Here is a 20,166-nt window from a genome sequence, read left to right as displayed (position 1 = left end):
ACCTAAAATCCGTCACACATAAACCCTAATCCAGGCGCAACTTAAAATCGATCGATCTCTCCAACCTTGAGGAACCAGACGACGAGCCACATATCAAATTGAAGCTCTTGACGAGACAAATCTATCAGCGCAAACCATTCGTCGATCCAATCTCAGACGCGCCCTCACTCACAGAAACAATACACGGCGCCGTCTTGGTCTTTTGGAACCCTAATCCGAACCAACAAGATTTTCTAGCCAAATTCAAATCATGTGAAAGATAAGTTTATCATACCTTAGTTGTTTGATGATATCTTGTTCAGATTATGGTGTTCATGTAATCTAATACTCCTTGTTTTTATTTCATGAGCTGAGAGGAGTTGGTGCAAAGATCTAATCCCGAAGAACCCTAAATTGTTCTTGCTTGCGTTCCGGCTTGCGTTCCGGCTTGCAAACACCCGATCAGCTAAAGCCCTTAAGCGTTCCTGATCCTAGACATTTGCATCTTCCTGTTCACAATAGAGCCAGCCCACGTTCGCATCACAGCCAGCTCGCAATTCAGATCAGCCGCTTGCAAAGGCAACAACTCGCGTCCCGTCCCAGCTTGCGACCCGATAAGGAGACAGCTCGTGTCCGTGTGCAACTAGAGGTTCATCTGACTTTGGTGGTCCGGTTCAACCCTACAAAATAAAGGTAATTCGAATTCTGAAAACAAGAATCGAACCTGGTTGTTTTGTAAAGATTGAAACCCTAAAAGATAATCTCTAAAACTAAAAGCCATAGGTTAAATAGATCAATCCCCTATGAGTAAATCGAAACTCTATAAGTTCGATCTAAAACCTAAAAACGAGATTGATCCGTTGATCAATTAAAATCAGAACCTTAAAGGTTTTTGAATCTCAAATCAAATCCCCTTGATCAAAGATCAAAGTTCTCGAAATCCCCTAAAACCCTAATTTTGGAAAATCAGTTTTAATTTTGATTTGAAACTTGAGTGTTTGATTGATCGCCTAGAGCTATCATTAGGATTGTTTTAAAACTTGAATCTGAATCTTGTTTAAACTGAAACTCTAATCTCGAATTTAAAATCCTAAAGACCTTGAAACCTTAAACTTTAAAGATTGAAAGTTTAATATTGTTTTGAATGAAAGTTAGGTTGCTAGATTATTTAATCCTAAAACCTAATAGATATGCAACTAAGAAATAGGATTGAATGCATCTAGATCCCGTTTTGTATATGGTCGTGTGGCCTAATACATTGTTCATACTTGCGGCCTTGTGCCCTTGATTGATTGAAAGTCGTGTGGCTTAGTGCATATCTATGTGGCCGGTAGCCTAGTATCCGGATGGTTATATAAACCGGATTACATCATGATCCGATCCTTAAGATCGTTGTATCACATAATAGCCATAAGGTATAAGCATCACAATGCAAAGCCGTATGGCCTAAGCATCATAGACAGACTTATGAAATCATGTGCACTGATTATTTAAATTGGTTGCAAGGATTCTGAATCAAGAATTGATTGATGATTTCAGATGCCGAGTTTTAAACCCATGGATTATGCCATTCTAAATCTCTCTGGAGATAATTATCTAGAATGAGCAATGAACACTTCAGCTACCCTGAAATCAAGAGGACTCGGAAGGAGTATCATTCAGGGTGATTATGCAACTAGAAGTGAAAAGTTAAAGAGTCATTACAATAATGCGCCATCATCTCACTAAGGAACTGAGAAATCAGTATCTACATATTGAGAATCCTCGTGACCTTTGGACAGAATTAAAGTCCAGATACAATATGGTATTATTACCAAAGGTCAAACACGATTGGATGAGTCTCAGATACCAAGACTTTAGGACAGTGGCCGAGTTTCACTTTGCCTTGTCTAGGGTCGTGTACCAACTGAGATTATGTGGAGAAGAGGTAACAGATAATGATTGTCTATTCAAGACATACTCCACATTCCATCCAGAAGATTTGTTGTCAAAACATATCTACATAGAAAGAGGTTCTACCACTTACAATGACCTGATCTCTTGCCTAACGGTGATTGAGAATGACAAGGTACTAAAGAGGAACAGTGAGATGAGATACCCTGAAACAAATAAGACCGATATAGATCAGGATGAATCCAAGGGAGCCGTGTCCAATATAACTCAAGGAGTAGCCGGCATGTCTATTGACTAAGAGGGATCTCGACATTTTATTTTAAAGTCCTTGTTTTGTGATTTGCTTTTAACCTACTTGATGGTTCACGATTTTTATATATATAATAGAATTGATTTTGAATTCATTATGTCTTGCCTGATCTTACTTGAACATATAAATGATTTTAAAGAGTTGCCTAAAGGGCATAAAACCAAGTAAGAAATCATGAATGGGTATAGTAAGCATAGTAAAGAAACTATGGCTAAGGCATTGCCTTAAAAGACATTATACACACCCAAAAGAACAAATGACTCATTGAAGTTATAATGTATGGTTTCCAAGTAGAAACAATGGGTAAGGAAGGAAACAAGTTCCTTTAGATTTTAAGAAGAAAAACGTCTAAGACCTTGAAAAAAAGTGGTCGAGACTATACCTATGATCTCTACTGATCAAAACTATGCTACAGATCAGTATGATAAAGAGGCAAGAGATGTGGTAACCATATTTGAGATACACCACGAAATTATACATTATATGGCATGATAGGATTAGCCATCCTAAAGTCTAAACTTGATGCAAAGATTGAAAAGGCACAGAGTTATCCCATAAAAGATCTCACGTTGTGAAACATGTACACAAAGGGAAACTCATTAGGCTTAATTATCCCAAGCACCACGACCTTATAGTATGGTCATGAGGGGGAGAGAGGATAAACCCATGATCAATACTACAAGTTCGTGTACCACTATGGTCTAAGACCATGTTATATGGCTCGGTCATTACTCGGCCATAAAGGCATTTCCTCGGCCGTAGAGGCCATGATACAAACGGCCAAACCAAAGAGGCCATTACCCGGCTGAAGAGACCATGAGAATAAACGGCTCGGCCGTGACTTGGTCGTGACTTGGCCGCATAGTGCAGGCTTGGCCGCACACGTTCCATTACCTATAAAGGTTCGGCCAAGTAAGCTATTACCTATAAGTTATCGGCCATGTAAGCCATTTCCTATAAGGATAAGACTATAAAGTCTATAAGCTTGGGGACATTATGAATTTACATGTATAGAATGATAATATGCATCAGGCCATATAAGTGGGCATAGATATTCCCATCTCAGATTGAATACGGGTCATAAAACCAGACATACAACATCTTAAGAGATTTTGAATAAACCACCACATACATACATGTGCCGTCTAAGATGGAACCTCAGAAGAGGATTGGGAATATATAAGAATAGGATTTTTCTCCACGAAATCAAAAGGACCGAGAGCCAAAACATGGTTGATCAAATAGTGGCCAGGTACGGATTACATGAAACAAATGAGTCTGAATATTAAAGGAGAAAGATTATAAGCTGGACAAAGAAAGATTAAAAGAATGATAAGAATGGTTTTAACCATCATTGTCTTGGCAAAGATCCTCGGACTAGAGATTATAATTTGAGACGTCCAACGAAAGATTATATAAAGCTAGTTAATTGAGAAGCTAATCGAAATGCCAGAGACTGACCCGAGAAATGACTAACCAGCTTAGCACCAAATGAATGTCCTAGAAGAGACATAATCAAGTTGCTATAGAGTCTATAAAAGATAGACCAAGTGTTCCATAAGATAAAGGAATCTCGGATAGAAAAATGGTGCATAGAATACAGATCCGAGATTATAAGAGAAACCATACCAGACATTGAGAAAAGGCTACGCAGCTACACATCTAAGGTACCAAACCACGTAGTGTTGGGACGCCAAGCTACTAGTAATAAAGGTCCTGGATAATAAGATCTCAAATCTATAGATCATGTCTGGAACATAATGGAACCACATGAAAGTGTCGACACACACACACATTTGTATAAAGATACATAAAGTTATAGCACTTGAACATAAAGAGATAAACGAGGATCATGAACCCACGAATGAGTACTCATACAATCATAAAAGATCATAGAGAAGATAAAACGTGGAGATTCAAAGTAACTAAAAGAGATATGGGCGTATTGGCCATATACATATACAGAAACGCCATCTGATAAAACCAGTGAAATAGATGGATCTTGTGAGATAAAGAAACCGTGAGAGATGTACATGATGTAAGAGTGTTCATGTCTTCCTACTTAACAGCATTAGATCATAGCTTGTTACACAAGGTACTCACAGAGATCAAAGGAACATATTATAAGGAGATAAACTCCTATGTGGTGGATGCTGCTACAGATTTTCGAAATTGACAATGGTCTGGTCATAAGAAAGAAATTAGATACAAATGATGTAGTAAGTAGCATATGGATCACTGGATAAGATGAAAGAACAGCTTCGTTCCTAAGCTGATTCATGGACTGAAACATAAAGCAGCTGCATACAGTATATAAAAGAAATTGATCACGCATGATCATTGATCTTGGAGTTGTATAAAAGACAATCCAATACAGTCCATATATTTGAAATTCCTTGTGATTATACTAAACCTAAAAGAGGTTAGTAGACATAGAATAAATCTATGTGGGTGTCCGACCAAAAGCGTCCGGCCCCGGCCCTTCAAACTAAAGATGTCCAACTTTGTCCGTCTAAGGGCGTCCGGCTCTTCAGCAAAGAGCGTCTGGCTCTTCTACTAGACGCGTCCGGATTTTAAGACTAAAAGGCGTCTGGTCCTTCTTCTTGATCACGGGCTAGTAGAGACAAAAGATCAACCGGATACAAATGTATTGTAGTCCATAAGCTTGTGAGAGCCGAGATCTATGACCTAATAATATATATTTCAGTGTGTGATATAATCCACAATAACAGAGGTCATGAGACACCATCAAGAAATGGATAAAAGACTACAATGTCCGAGATAGATATGGTACTGCTTAAAGCAAGAAAGATCGATGTCCACACGAGAGATACATGAGAGTATTCGGCCACAGAGCCATAATGAGAGATTATAAAACTCACAGCAATGATCATTGATCTTGAACCCTCATGAGACAAGTAGTGGACATGTATAGACGAGGTCTATGACCCAGACATGGATCGGCCAGATCGAGACATAGGTTCATGATAACCATGTCTAGTACATTGTCCATAAATACTTATTTTGTCCGATCAAAGTAAAGAGTTAACAGTAGACGATCACGTCTAGACTATGGACACATGCAAACACGATTTGCAAAGACCCAATAGTGATCCCCGAGAACAATATGGTTCACATTATGAGCACACATGCTTTAACGGGACACTCGATGTCAAGAGACATGAGAAACGACCTAAGAGGTCAAAGTGGTCTAGATACGGCTTAGTAATGAACTTGACCAATTACTCCCTTCCTACATATACAGGAAAGATCACGCACTAGATGCGTAGAATGTAGAAACCTACACTGAGATTCACATCAGGGGGAGTAGTGCGTGTTGTACTCTTTTTCCTTCATCATGGTTTTGTCCCACTGGGTTTTCCTGATAAGGTTTTAATGAGGCAACATGAAGCGTACTACAAATCTTGTATGGTTATGGCATCCAAGGGGGAGTGTTATAAATCATGGAGTAGATTGCCATTAACCAGGTCCGGTCCAAGACCGGCCCAATACCTAGAAGATGGAGAGATGGCCGAAGCCTAGAGAGAGAAGAGAGAGAGTCGACTTCAGGAAAGAGAGAGGCGGCCACAAAGCTTGGAGAAAAGGAAACTCTTTCCTTTTCCTAATAGAAGTAATCTTTCCATTATTATGTATTAGTAGTTTTCCTAATCCTAATGAGTTTAGGTTTTGGATAATTTCCATTTATCTTTATCTTGTAATCCTTATATAAAGGAACCCCTTGATCATTAATAAGAACACAGAAATATTCAGTCACTAAACTCTCTAATTACAACAAGAATTATTTTATTTTTTTACTCCTGTTTTAATAGATTAGATACTACTTTATAAATGGAACCTACCTACTTAAATCTAACCGACGTCTGTTAATTAAACTTAACCAATGTCATATTAAACATACCTTTGGTTATCTCCAGTGTTTTTAAAACCGGACCGACCCGATGGTTGGACCGGGTTCGACCATGAACCGGTTATATAGCCGGGTTGGTCTAGTAATTGGTTCGACCAAGAACCGGCCACATAGCCGGATTATATTTCAAATTTATTAAACCAATAAAAACCACTAAAACTATCAAAAATCTATAAAGCATCCATATAAACAAGAAACTAATTTATATTTATAATATTTTATGTTCAAAATTGATTAATATTTTAACTATGCATCATGTTTACTAATATTACTTTTATATTTAAATACTAAAAAAAATTAAACCATATTATTGAACCAGGTTTGACCCGGTCGAACCATATTGAACCGTGACCCAAAATATTTCCGGTTCAGCTTCCGGTCCGGTTTTAAAAACACTGGTTATCTCTTAATAGAATTAGATCATACAAAACTGAATCACTCTTATACTAATCATCAATACACTACTCATTTTATAATGTGTCTTCAATACTCATTCTATATGGACATCATGTTTGTAGACAAAACCGTCTTTGCTTCTATTCTGTTCATATCACAAACTTCACCTGCATCTACGCTTGAATCATATAAATATTAAATTACTCTTCTGTTTCCTCATATTTCAGAACACTAACTGCACCTGCATCTAAGCTTGAATCATATGAATATTAGATTAGATTCACCTTTTACATTACATAAGTTTTTTTTTGTTTATCATATCACAGCATACAGTTCATACATGTATATAAGATTACTTTTTTGTTTCCACAATAATATTACGTGTATTGCAAACAAGAAATCCACCAAGAACAACATATTTTTTGTAACTTTTCCTTAATCTATTTTATTTTATTTTTATATATTAAAATTGTTGAACAAATTTTCTTATATTCCGACCTCAATGTTTATCACCTTCCCAACTACATTCAGATTCCATATCTATTATTCTAACCATATTAATAATAGATTTGATCAAATCTACATTAATGTATCTTCCATAAAAATATCTTCAAACAAATTTCCTTATATTTCGAGCTCGCTATAAATCACCTTCACAACTACATTCTGATTCATATCTTAACTACGTATAATTGATTCAACAAACTACCTAAATCGGAATATGCCTAAATATCTTCATTATACCTACACATTACTATCTAATTACTATCTAATCACTATAAATATGCTTCATATCCTAATACTTTTTTCACCTCACACTCATAAAGTAAAAGACTCATGGCTATGGTTACGCCTAACGCAGTCCGGCAGTTGAACGATGTCAAGCCATTCAAAGATACTTGGAAAGTTGAAATCAAATTTCTTCACTCATGGACTCAACACTAGTCTTATTCTGGTGGAGACACTTTTGATTTCATTCTTGCAAATAAGACCGTAAGTGTATTAATGTTTAAACCATTTTGTTATTCTAAAAATTGTATTGTAAAACGTCTTATATTGTTAAGGCAACAAAAAAATATGATTACTTATAAGCACATCGTATAAAGTTGTTCAAACTATATTTTAAAAAAACTTTGAACAAAAATTTATATTTTAAATTTAACGAAAATAAATTAAAATTATATCAAAGCCAAACTAATATAATATAAATGAATACGAACATGTACAACACAAATTATAACAACAATCAATTTTATATATATTTAATAAAATATTATATAGATGTCAAATATATATAAATATTATATACAAGAAAATATAAATTAAAATTTGACAAACAAAAAATCAAAATAACATAACCTCAACTAAACCCAAATTCATAAATAATCAAAATATTACTATATTTCTTGAACCGAATACCAAAATCTACAATCAAACCGGAACAAAAACAAACCAAAAAACTAATATACTAAATTCGGGTCCTATTTTTTATCTACTACAGTACTATTAATAAGTCTTAGTAGGACCATTTAACTAAATATTTAGTATGATGACATATTTGACTATTTACATTAATCAATCAAATATGTAATATCTAGAAAATCTTAATAATTAATAAATATATTCATAATAAAAAAATTTTAGCTATAATTTAAATTTTATATTTACTTATAACAAAACCTCTTGAGAAAGAATCTAACAAAATCCTATTAAAATTTAAACCTTTTTATTCAATAATGCTTTAATAAATTTTGTAATTAGTAATAATATTATTATAAATTAATGTTAATTAAAATTTATAGTATAAAAAAATTCTATACCATCTTTTATAAATTTCATAATTATATTTCATATATTATATTAAAATAGAAGTATTATATGAATTAAATATGATAAAATTATATTAAATTGGTAAATTAATCTATTTTATTTTTTAAAAATTCTTTCATTTAAATAAATTATTATTCACCGATAAAACGGGTTAACTTTTTATACACAAGGTAAAATTATGAACATATGTCAAACTTCATATATACAACTACATATTATCATTTTATTTATTTTGAAATTCACAGAAATATATTATCTAAAAATGATTATATAAAAAATATAATAGTATACAAAACTTTGAAATATTAATTAATATAAATTTAATAGTTATGTTTATATTAATTATAATAGAATCTGTTGAGAAAATATATAAAAAATCTTATTGGAATCCAATATTTTTATAAAATAATGAATTAGTCTAGTAAAAAAAGTTTCAAAAGTCATATAATCTTCCAAAACTCGAGAATAGTTGTGTAATTTTCTAAATTTCTCATGACCAAAAAAACATTTTTGGAAATAAATATTCTGAACTCAAAATGATAATATTTAAAATTTTACAAAATATTAAATCGTATATGCTAAAATATAATTTTCTGAAATGCAACAAAAAAAACAAATTGTTTTATAAAATCAAAGGTAATATAATATTTTGAAATATTAATTTAATTAAAAAATCAGAAAATGTAATACCATAACATCCAAAAAGTATTCTATATTGACAGAATTTATTAAAGTAATTTATACGACAAATGCTATTATGTATAAAATTTACTAAAATAATAGGGTTGTGTTATTTAAACATAACAATGTATTTACTTATAAAAATCCGCACAATAATAAAATGATAGATATTAAATTAGATTTTTTTAAAACACAACATTAAAATATAAATTATCCTAAAGATATCTTTCTATATACTATAGCTAAATAAATTTTAAAAATGTATTGTATGCAAGCTGTAGAAATTAAAAAAAAAAATCAAAAAAGATTATCTGATATATAATAACAATTAATAACAAAGTAAACTGTATAAAACAAATAACTATATATTAATAGTGTCGAATAAAAACTTAAACAATAAAATTAAAGAATTACACAATATATAACGGTAACTGTTTAATCAAAGTTTATAAAATTTTACAAATGAAAAAGTATCCGCACGAAAGCTGGGTTAAACTCTAGTGATTAGTTAAGCGCAAGACAAAAAGGGATCAGGTGACGACCCGACCGGACACAACCCGTATAACCCACCCGGTAGAGAGTTGTAGATAGAGTTCTTCATCCTGCGATAAAAAGGGCAAGTCTTTGTGTGTCCGTTTCTAGTCTATCTCTTGTGCAACTCTTAGGGTTTTATCCTCCAAAGTCACAGTCCCCCTTCTTCTCTTATCCTCAAGGTATGAATCGCTTCTCTTTGCTCTCACACTGTCTGTAATTCACAACGAGAATTGAACATAAAGGTTGGAACTTTGGGCGGAGAAACTAATTGGGTTCGCTCAATAGTAATTGAATCACAGCAGAAATGGCGGCGACTCAACTTACAGCATCACCAGTGACTGTGTCAGCTAGGAGCTTAGCCTCACTCAGAGCTTCGAGTGCCAAGTTTGGAACTTTGAAACCAGGCACCCTTAAGCAGAGCCAGTTCCGTTCTTTGGTTGTCAGAGCTGCTTCTGTGGTTGCTCCTAAGGTACTACTTGTTCACTTCTTTGTTATTTGATTCATCCTTGTTTCTTTGTTGGTCTGAATGAACATATTGATTGAACATCTGGAACTTATCTGAGTGTTTGTATAGCTCTGGCTCATTCGTCTCTTTTGTAGCTTTAGATGCTCATTCGTCTGTTTCGATTGTACTTCCTTCTCTTTTAGTTATGACTTATGTTTTGTTTTTCTTTTGCTTGTCTTGTTTACAGTATACTTCGATTAAGCCATTGGGAGATAGAGTTTTGGTGAAGATCAAGGAGGCAGAGGAGAAGACTATGGGAGGTATCTTACTTCCATCCACAGCTCAATCCAAACCTCAAGGAGGTGAAGTCGTTGCTGTGGGTGAAGGAAGAACTATTGGGAAGACCAAAATCGATATCGATGTCCCTGTAACCGCCTCTCAAACCTCTCTTTCTTTCTTTGCTTCCTTGTCTGCTAATAAATTTATCTGAAATGCCTATCTTTTTTCTACTGGTGTAGACTGGAGCACAGATTATTTACTCCAAATACGCAGGAACTGAGGTGGATTTCAACGATGTTCAGCATCTTATTCTAAAGGAAGATGATATTGTTGGCCTTCTTGAGACCGAGGACATCAAAGATCTCAAGCCCTTGAATGACCGTGTCTTCATTAAGGTTGTGCTTATTTTAATCATCTATATTAGTTTGTACACGCAAGGACAGTGGTAACCAGAGGAAGTTTTGTTCTGATACTTATGAGTTTAGGTTGCTGAGGCTGAGGAGAAAACAGCTGGAGGGTTGTTGCTAACCGAGACTACCAAAGAGAAGCCTTCTATTGGCACGGTAAGCACACACTTGATTGATACCATGTCCATCTTGATAGATACACAAGTGTCAATTATACATAATCTCTTCTGTGTTTTGTTGGCAGGTGATAGCAGTTGGACCAGGTTCTCTAGATGAGGAAGGTAAGCGTCAACCACTATCGATATCTACTGGAAGCACAGTTCTTTACTCCAAGTATGCCGGTAATGACTTCAAGGGCAAAGATGGCTCCAACTATATCGCCCTGAGAGCTTCAGATGTGATGGCTATCCTTTCTTAGTTTATATCTTTGTGACATGCAATTTGTATCCCAATTGTGGAAATTTTTCATGAACGGCTTCTGCATAATCTGAAACAAAGACTTGAGTTTTAAAATATGGTTCTTATTTGGTTGCTGTTGATCTGATTGATGGCTTCCTATCTCTTACGTTAACTTGTACAAGCGGTAGAATCATTGGCACCCATCAAAATAAAATCTTCGTGTAAACTTAGTTGAAGAAGATATATTGTACAGGGTAAATGCTCTACTCAAGTGGAAACTTGAAACATGTTATCAAACAGAGGAAGAATATATTACAAAAGAGAAAAGAATCTGTCTGTGAGAGAGATGTTCATCTCCAACTTGTACAAGCGGTTATCACCGGTTAAACGAGGTGGCTGAGTTATCATCATACTGACCTCTCCAACCATTGCCATTGTCACCGCCACTACAAGCTTGATTAGTAGCTGGTAAACCTGCAAAGTTCCCATCCAAGCTCAACTGTGGAACCTCAGCTGATGAAAGAATCTTTATGCTCTGAACACAATTCACAAATTCCCTGCAAAAAAATCAAGATTTGAAAGGTTAAGACTCATGAAAAAAAGGTATGGAACTTTCAAACGGTCTAATGCGGATGTGACAGCTCTCTACTTACTCCCACGGATCATCACCGACAAGCAGGATGTCGTTTTCATGATCTACATAGACAAGTTTCCAGTCTGATGTTAGCGGATCTTCAAGCTGTCCTTCAATCCCAAACATCCGTGCAAGGTCATGCCTCAGCTCATCATAACCTCTGTAGCGGTTGACGTCTATTGATCTCCCCACTGAACCTCGCTTTTGCACCTGTCAGAAAATGTACAACATTGTCAAACCAAAAAACTGTAACCAAGTTTCCACAAAGAGGGATGGATCATACCTTTGTATAAGTCCGCATCCGTTGAGTCTGGGTTGGCCACAATCCACCACCAAGAACACCAGCATCGTTGACAGCTAGATCGTTTGAAATGGCAGGCACATTAGGGATACCAAAAGATTGGGTTCTTACAGCTGAAGTAGACATCTCTGTACCAATGTCATTGGTCACTCCTCCATAGTTTGAAAGCATGTTCTGGAGATCTTTCTGGGAGTCGTATCCCCTGGAGAGCAACGTCTCAGGTACAAATCCATTCTCCACATTGGCTCCTCCGCCAAACAAGCTGTTTCTGGAATCACCGTCCAGGCCAAAGTTTGGAGACAAGAAATTCTGTTGTCTGTTGTTTTCGCCGCCATCTAAACCGTAAGAAGTTCCAGAGGCAGACGCTTCTAGTTGATGATCTGTTAAACTAGCTTTGGGCTTTTGCTGACTCCCGAGTTCATGTTTTAGCCGCATGTCCGATTTGCTGTAAAGATCCTGGACAAGACTACCAGACACATCAACCGCTGGATCAGGTATCAAGATCGCTGGCCCGCTTTGGCTTCTGTTGAGGAAGGTTGAAGAAGAGATCTGACAGTTGTTGGTGGAAGGCGAGGTTGAAGAGGAAGGTGCATCTCCTCCATCTGTGATGCCTGAATAAGCTTTGGCCCCTCCTCCAACCGGTGGGTTTTGTTTGTCCTGAGGCCGGCTCACCAGCATTTGAGGTGGTTGCAACGTCGGTAAGCCAGTGTTAGTGCAGGACGATGGAAACTGCTGAACTTGAGAGGGAGAAGGTAGCTGCGGAAACTGCTGGCTTTGCAGCTGTTGGTGGAGTAACTGAGAAGGCAAACTCGAGCTTCCTGGAGAAAGAAATTGCTGCTGTTTTTGTTGCTGCTGTTGTAACCTCTGCAACAGCTGAAACTGTAAATGCGGTTGTTCCAAGAGACTCTGCGGGAATATTTGTTGAACCTGTGACTGTTGAGTTTTCTGCTGTGGCTGATTGTGTCCCTGGACAAGACCAGGAGGCTGCTGCTGTTCCATTTGTCGTGAAAACTGAGTGTCTTGCGGTGGTATTGACATCAGATTAGATGAAGACTTGCTGGTTTCAATTACGATACTCTGGCTAGTGCTAGCACCTATATGGCGATGTGTGTGTTGTAGCTGCGTAGACTGTTGTTGCTGTTGAAAGCTTTGATTAAGGGAGCTAGACGGAGGCGCAATGACACTGCTTGCTATTGATCCCGAAACTACTTGGGGTTGCAAATGATGCATAGATGTTTGTTGTGCCTGATGCTGCTGTGTTGCTTGATGACCATTATAAAGCTGATTCTGCGGAAGCTGAAATTGCTGCAGCTTATGTGGCTGTAGCTGTTGTGGATGTGACTGTGACTGTGGGTGCGTAGGAGATTGCTGTGACTGTGGGTGCGTATGAGATTGCAGTTGCTGCGTTCTTAACTGCTGCTGTTGTTGTAGCTGCTGCTGCTGAGTCTGTTGCTGTAGCGGTTGTTGATGGTGTTGCTGAAGCGGTTGTTGTTGCTGCTGCTGAAGCAGCAGTGATTGTTGTTGTTGCTGCTGATGCAGTGATTGTGGCTGTTGTTGCTGATGCTGCTGATGCTGATGCTGATGCTGATGCGATTGTGGTTGTTGCAGAGGCTGTGATTGTTGTTGCTGCTGCTGATGCTGATGCTGATGCTGATGCTGATGTTGTTGTTGAGGCTGTGATTGCTGTTGCTGATGGCTCAAAGAGGAGTGCAACAACTGCTGCAGCTGCTGTTGTTGAGACAACGTAGTTGGCGGCTGAGGTAACTGGGACATTGCCGCTTGCGGATTCGGTTTGCTAAATTGAAGGCTTGATGAGGAAATCCCCCCTGGAGGCGTCTGAAAGCTCAGTAACTTGGAGGGATCATCAGCTCCGCCAAGACTGTTGTGCATAGCCGCCGTTGGAGAGACCATCGACGGGAAGAAACCAGCAGACGAAGGTACCTGGCCGCCGTTCTGCTGTTGCATACTCATCCACTGAACTAAACTCAGACCAGGAAATATCGTACTGGAAGGGTCCTTCATCTGTAAGCCATTGTCAAGCCACGGCATTGCTCTCTTCAACGCAGACTCCATGTCAGTCCCATCATCTGCAAGACCAACAGAACTTCCATCTCTAAGAAGATTCAAAGATGATGTGTTAAATAAAATTATACAAAGACTGTACCTGGCATTCCCGGTTGCCCAGCAAACCGAGGTCGGAAAAATGGAGGAGGACATATGTAGAAAGGAGTCAAAACCGGTTCAATGTCCCAAACTGAAACTCGACTTGGCCTATCACCAGCAGCTGACTCATCCCATCCAATCTTTAACAAAAAAATAAAGACATAGCTAAGATGAATGGTGCAGCGTATCAATAAATAAAAAATTCAGCATTCATCATGAGTTTAGCTTCAAAGTACCTGAAGATTCCTCCACTGAGAGTTTTTCCATCTCACTGGATCAAGATCACTGATACCAGTAACTGTACCCATATACCTACGAACTCCGCACTCTTCTGTCTCAAATATCATCCTAAACCGCATACCTAGTGAAACCTGAGCGTACATAGCTTTGGTATACTTGGCTAAAGGAACCACAAACTCAGCAGGAGCAGCCCTGCAAAAAAAAACTCAGTTGTATTCTCTCAGAATTTGCCATGAACAAGCATTTAGTAAAGGTTAATGGAGACAAAAGAAAACACAAATCAGCCACCTCGGGTTGTAGAAAATGGTGAAAGGACTGTTATTAGCATTAGCATGAGCTGCAGCAGCAAGAACTCCAATGTGCATGCTATCGCTAGATATTACAGATGAAGAAAGCGCAGGTTGTTGCCTGTTTGCACGTCTTATACCCAACAGAAGGTGCCCCTTTCCATCTCTTAATTAAAAATGAAAAGAGTTAGCATCTTCACAAGATATATACCGAAAGAGAGCATCGGATATACCTTACAAAAAGAACAGAGTCCCCAGCAAAGAGCCTTTTCGTGCTGACAAACACACTCCACCCTGTGGTTAGCAGGTGCCTTTTTGGTTGACCTGATAAGCATCAACAAATCCAAAACCTTAGAACAGTTTCACCAAATTGATGAAGGTAATCTATCAAAAACAAGGTAAAACCTCGAAAAATATGTCTGAAAGTCCATGTGTTGTCGTGAATGTCCTTAGCAACAAGCTCTTGACACGGTGGTTGCATCGAGAAATCCTAACAGAATATTGCCAAACAATGTAAGAACCTAAGGCAATAAAGAGATCAGAATATAGGAGAAGCTAAGGTATTGTATATACACCAGAGCAGGGAAGATTTTCTCAGCTGCTCGGCGTGGTACAGAGAATCCACCGTGAGTGCTTGTGTCACTCGCCGTGAGGGTTTTGCAGAAAAACTCATTAGGCTGTCTGTTTATCTTAAGGCCCATGTCAGAGGCAAGTAATGCGTCTCTGTCATACTGTTCAACAGAATCCTCACAACAATTAGTTCCTACTCCTCAAACACACCTAGAAACGAGTTATATAGTGAAAGGTAACGTACTTTATTTACTGGCTGAAGAGACATCTGCGCGTAGACCTCCTCCGTCTCAGGATCAGCCTAGTTTTAAAATCGATAGCATTAGCAACTCAAAAGAAAACTTATGCTAAGAGATTCTGGCCATTGTTGGTAACATACATTCAATGTAACATTCTGGAGCATGCAAATGAGCTTAGAAGGAAGATTCGGGTAGCTTGGTATGAAATCAGTTTGCTTCTGCATTGAAGCCGCGACCTGAAAGAAAAAGAGTAATACCGCACTAAAATTAGACTCAGAGAATCATTCTTGATCAGCCATGAATGTTATATTTCGAACAACATACTTGCTCACTGTGGCCTTGAGGGAAGTAAACAACAAGACTCCCCGCTGGAGGCAGCGATATCAGTGGTCCAGCACAAGCGTGCCATAACTCTGAGTTTATGTTCCTCCTTTCTCCTGCAATTCACACAACACAAAAGATCTGACTGTGGTTACTTCACACTATCAAAACAACAAGATTAGAAGAGAGCTTCTTTAAACCCCTTAAAACTAAAAAGCACGGTCTTGGTTCCCCTCTTCCCACTGATTCATGCTTTTTATACAATTTTACTATTAGCTTACTTCAACGAGTAAAATCAACTCAATTCAGGTGACCATAACCAGCAATCCAAAAGAAGTTTGACCTCTATGGCTTACAACTGAATCTATATACAAAACCAAGCAGTGGGTTTATACAAACCTTCCAGGGGATTTGGAGAAACTCCATTTGATGAAGGAGCTTTCATGATTACTGAAAACTTTCACTCCTGAACCCAATAACAATCTGAATCTGAGGTTACACAAAGCTGAGACCTTTGTGTTTAAAGCTTCATCTTCATCATAGACCTTAAAGCCTTAAACTTTCTCTATACCACGAGCCAAACGAAATCAACTGGTTTCTACTTCCACTCTTCACAATCCAAGTCAGCGCAGAAAGAAAGAATAAAAATCGTTTCTTTTAATGAGTAATCTGAAATGTTGACTCCAAGATCTCTGCTTTGTACTTCAGACAGAGCCACCAGTTTATCGGAATCTCAGGGAGAGATCAAAAGCACGACTCTTTTTTCACAAGCGGAATCTTCGGAGAGGCCACCAACAATAATAAAGTCACAAGACCGAGACAAAAAAAAAAAAAAAAAACGAAAGAAAGATTCCGTTTTTTCAGAAGGAAGGAAGAAGATCGAGTGGAGCAGGAGAGATTTTTTTATGACAGAGAGCTAGCTAGCTCACACGGGAGAGAAAGAACATCAGAGTTGTTGTCGGAAAGAGATGATGGTGATCAGCGACCAGGACAACTACTACCCAAAAGGTCTGCAAAAGCACCAGGTCTAAGCTTTTTCTTCTTCTTTGCCTTTTTCTCTTAATTTTCGGGATATTTATTTATTTAATAATGCTAACGAGCCGACATATTTACTTGCAAACTGGCCACTATTCAACTTCTTAACACTATTTTGTACAATAAATAAAATCTTTGTTTGGAAAAAAACAAGAAAATTAAATTTTAATTATTGTTGGTTTTCTGGTAAGTTAAACTTTTCATTATAGTTTTATTATTGGTGTACAATTTATTGTAACATGTAGTTAATAATTGCATAACATTTGAGAAGATGTAAGAATGAATAAGAGTTTGACTATCTATAATGTTCTGAAGATATGGAAAGATATAGAGCCACACCATTTATGATGTTTTTGAAGATGACGTCCTGGTTTATCAATGAAGCCGCCTTCACATTCAAAGGATGAAAGCACCATGCACGATGTTTTGGTACACACAAAATATCACATTATGTATACACATATGACATATCCAAGATCCTAAAAGTAAACGCTGAGACTTAACGTTAAAAAAAAAAAGATACTGCAAATTTTCTTCATTTTGTACCATTTTTCTTTCAAGATTTGATTAAAATTGGATGAACAATATACCATACAGCAGCATATAAGCCAGCGTGGTATATAGTATATTATATAAATGTATGCATGGATATAGATTCAAATAAGTGGCAGCGACATGGTGTCCCTAAGCAATGAATGCGTGAACACAGACGTTTAGCGATTGGATGAAGGTGGGACCTTACGGAGTTAGGGGTTCTGAGGCCGAAAGAACTCTCGAGTATTGTTAGTATACGATTGACACTAGTTATACAAAAACTCGCAATTGAATCAATTTCCCTAGTTGTGGATCTACTTTATAAAGTCACCGAATGTTCTGGTTATACATTTGCCACTATCTAGTACTATACTAGTATTAAAAAGAGTTCATAATTGATATGTCTTGAAGGTTGTATAAACGTTGCCTTTCATCATTTTAATTTAGAGTATGAATTAATCTAAAGAAAGAAATCAGTGTATTCATGTAATAGGTGGATCGTAAAATGATTGAATATCATGATTAAAAAGAATGGATTAGGAACAAAAATATAGAAGGGCCTCTCACAGCAAATCTCCCCTGGCGTGGACGCACTCACGCCCCATTTTACTTTGGCTCTATAATTGCTGTTTAGTGAAATGAGCTGGTTTACGAAATCTCTTTCACAGTGGACTTGGATTAGTCAACTGACTCAACTCTATTAACATCAAGGACATTCCACAACCTCGTTAAGATAAGATAAATGCGCGCAACTGCAAACAATCTATACTATTAAAAGAGAATCATTCCGAAAAATCTACTTAAAAAAGGTTGTTGCACCATTTCCTTAGATTTAAATACATATTTGGTCTTACCTTATATCTTTGTAACAATAAGTTAGTCAATAACATTATACCATAGATTTGCAGATTTTTACTTCTTCCCTTTTTCGAGTTATCATATAATTGATCAAATATTTCTCTAAGATTACTTTAGTCAATTTGCTAACGTATTATACAAAATGGTTTGGTCGACTAAAACACGAACCAAAACAATAATTGTATCAGCTTTCCAATAAATTATTATGTCACCCGTCATTTTAACAGCTTGAGTAATGTATATACGTTCAGAAAATGCATACATATAATCACATTGTTATCACATTTTGATTCATTATATAAGTAGATTTCTATTTCCATATTTTCAACATGTTATCATCATACTATATGGGTTTATCTGGTATAACACAAACTACAGTAATTACTATGTTTACTTTGTTTTCTAAACGATGATAAAACTCTTAAAAAAATAGCAAAAAGAAAAACTCTAAAAAAAAAATTGAGATCAACAGAGATGATTTGAATAAACTGTAAAAAAACTCATGTTGGTATGATATTGGAACAAATTGTAACAAACCATTTAACTACAATAATTTAATATAAAGCTTAAAATCTACTATTACCTAATTGATCAAATAATTTCTTATAACTTTCAGATGATTGAATATTTGAATTTAATTGAGATCTTTATATATGATTTGGATTTTATTTAAACTAAGATTACTGGATCTTACCAAATATCTAACAGCTTTGGTAAAACGTAACTCTAATAATATACTTGCATGATCTCATTATTTTTCAATATACTGAAGCATAAAATATATGTGAAGTATAGTCTCATATTCATTATAAATGAAATAGACCAAAATATCCACATATAAACTTCAAACTACCACAAATTTTCTATAATTATTTAGTGAAGATTTGCCACGGTTTAGTATAAAATTTAAAGAAGTTATTGTATCATCAAAATCAAACAGGCTTGGACATTTTACCCGGACCTAAAAATCCGAACCGGACCCGATTCAAAAATATTCGATCCGAAACCAAACCGAAAATATAAAGTATTTATTGGATCAGAAATTCTTCTATCCGAAAGAACCTGAACCCAAAAAAAAATGAATAGACTCGACCAGATAAAAGCCAATTAATACCTGACTTAAAAACATGAATATTCAAAACTATGATTTTTGTGTTCTATTTTCTATATTTATTTTGTGATTTAGTTAAAATATCTTTTTACAAACAACATTTGTTATTATTTTCTAACATTTTCAAGTAATATGAAGTTTAAAATGTAAAATCTAGAGTTTAAAAATATTTCATTTTAATTATTAATAGTTTATTTTAAGCTATTTTGTAAAATTTTAAATATATATAACAAATTTCGACTAAATTTTATAGGGTTTGGGTATACCATGTACTTTTAAGATCCGAAAATACATGAATTCAATATGGATCCAAAAATTAAGAGTATTGTACATGTATTTTAATTATAGATCAGAACCAACCCAAACCAGAAAAAAATTTACGAATACCTATTGGATCCAAATTTCTAGGATCCGAAGGACCCAGATCCAAAAAAATTGGACCAAATCCAACCCAAAAATCCCAAACGTCCAGACCTAAGTGTATGAATGAGCATTCGGGTACCCATTTGGGTACGAGTCAATTTTTTAGGGTATTAGAGTTTTGAGTTTTTTGGGTAGGGTTCGAGTAGGTCCTCCCAAATATGGATATGTTCGGTTCTGATGTATATGAATCTGAAAATAACCAAATAACCAATGTATCTGAAACATGTTTGTAATACCTGAACCTGCCTAATTTTAAAATATAACTAATATATATTTACATTCCGGATATCTTAGAATACTCATTCGATTTTCGGTTTAGGTCGGGTAAATTATTTTTCTTTTTCTTTTAAATCCGAATTATTCGAGTCC

General features: G+C 36.1%; 2 protein-coding genes across 4 annotated transcripts; one reads left to right on the top strand and one right to left on the bottom strand.

The window, feature by feature from the left end:
- The first annotated feature begins 9,517 nt into the window (after positions 1–9,517).
- On the top strand, positions 9,518–11,206 carry LOC106371715 (20 kDa chaperonin, chloroplastic-like). Of its 3 annotated transcripts, none has more exons than XM_013811813.3 (6): positions 9,518–9,730; positions 9,854–10,020; positions 10,244–10,423; positions 10,515–10,670; positions 10,761–10,838; positions 10,927–11,206. In XM_013811813.3, exons 2-6 carry the CDS (start codon positions 9,856–9,858, stop codon positions 11,098–11,100), a joined length of 753 nt encoding a protein of 250 aa, XP_013667267.2. In that variant the 5' UTR covers positions 9,518–9,730; positions 9,854–9,855; the 3' UTR covers positions 11,101–11,206. The 3 variants fall into 3 exon arrangements, with proteins under 3 accessions (XP_013667267.2, XP_048623358.1, XP_013667265.2); XM_048767401.1 differs by having other exon boundaries at positions 9,523–9,730; positions 9,837–10,020; XM_013811811.3 differs by having other exon boundaries at positions 9,529–9,730; positions 9,851–10,020.
- Positions 11,207–11,288: 82 nt separating this feature from the next.
- Positions 11,289–16,892, bottom strand: LOC106376592 (auxin response factor 7). Its single transcript, XM_048767400.1, has 13 exons — positions 16,236–16,892; positions 15,840–15,952; positions 15,656–15,751; positions 15,521–15,577; positions 15,282–15,437; positions 15,112–15,196; positions 14,940–15,030; positions 14,708–14,872; positions 14,416–14,611; positions 14,181–14,319; positions 11,999–14,103; positions 11,735–11,925; positions 11,289–11,638 (listed from the first exon to the last, which is right to left on the bottom strand). The coding sequence occupies exons 1-13, from the start codon at positions 16,279–16,281 to the stop codon at positions 11,458–11,460; spliced, it is 3,621 nt and encodes a 1,206-aa protein (XP_048623357.1). The 5' UTR covers positions 16,282–16,892; the 3' UTR covers positions 11,289–11,457.
- Between the last annotated feature and the right edge of the window lie 3,274 nt (positions 16,893–20,166).

Source organism: Brassica napus, chromosome C9 (assembly GCF_020379485.1).
Source record: "Brassica napus cultivar Da-Ae chromosome C9, Da-Ae, whole genome shotgun sequence".
In the NCBI taxonomy this organism is placed as follows: domain Eukaryota; kingdom Viridiplantae; phylum Streptophyta; class Magnoliopsida; order Brassicales; family Brassicaceae; genus Brassica; species Brassica napus.
The sequence above is the reverse complement of the archived record's forward strand: the minus strand, read 5'-3'. Positions and strand labels throughout refer to the sequence as shown.

Bases quoted from the DNA above. Each gene is read 5' to 3' on its own strand.
- LOC106371715 (XM_013811813.3), top strand. From the start codon at position 9,856: ATGGCGGCGACTCAACTTACAGCATCACCAGTGACTGTGTCAGCTAGG. The intron at 10,424-10,514 runs GTAACCGCCTCT...CTACTGGTGTAG, and splicing joins AAATCGATATCGATGTCCCT to ACTGGAGCACAGATTATTTA. The intron at 10,671-10,760 runs GTTGTGCTTATT...TTATGAGTTTAG, and splicing joins ATGACCGTGTCTTCATTAAG to GTTGCTGAGGCTGAGGAGAA.
- LOC106376592 (XM_048767400.1), bottom strand. From the start codon at position 16,281: ATGAAAGCTCCTTCATCAAATGGAGTTTCTCCAAATCCCCTGGAAG. The intron at 15,953-16,235 runs GTTTGTATAAAC...TGTGAATTGCAG, and splicing joins TTCTCCAAATCCCCTGGAAG to GAGAAAGGAGGAACATAAAC. The intron at 15,197-15,281 runs GTGTATATACAA...ATATTCTGTTAG, and splicing joins AGAAAATCTTCCCTGCTCTG to GATTTCTCGATGCAACCACC.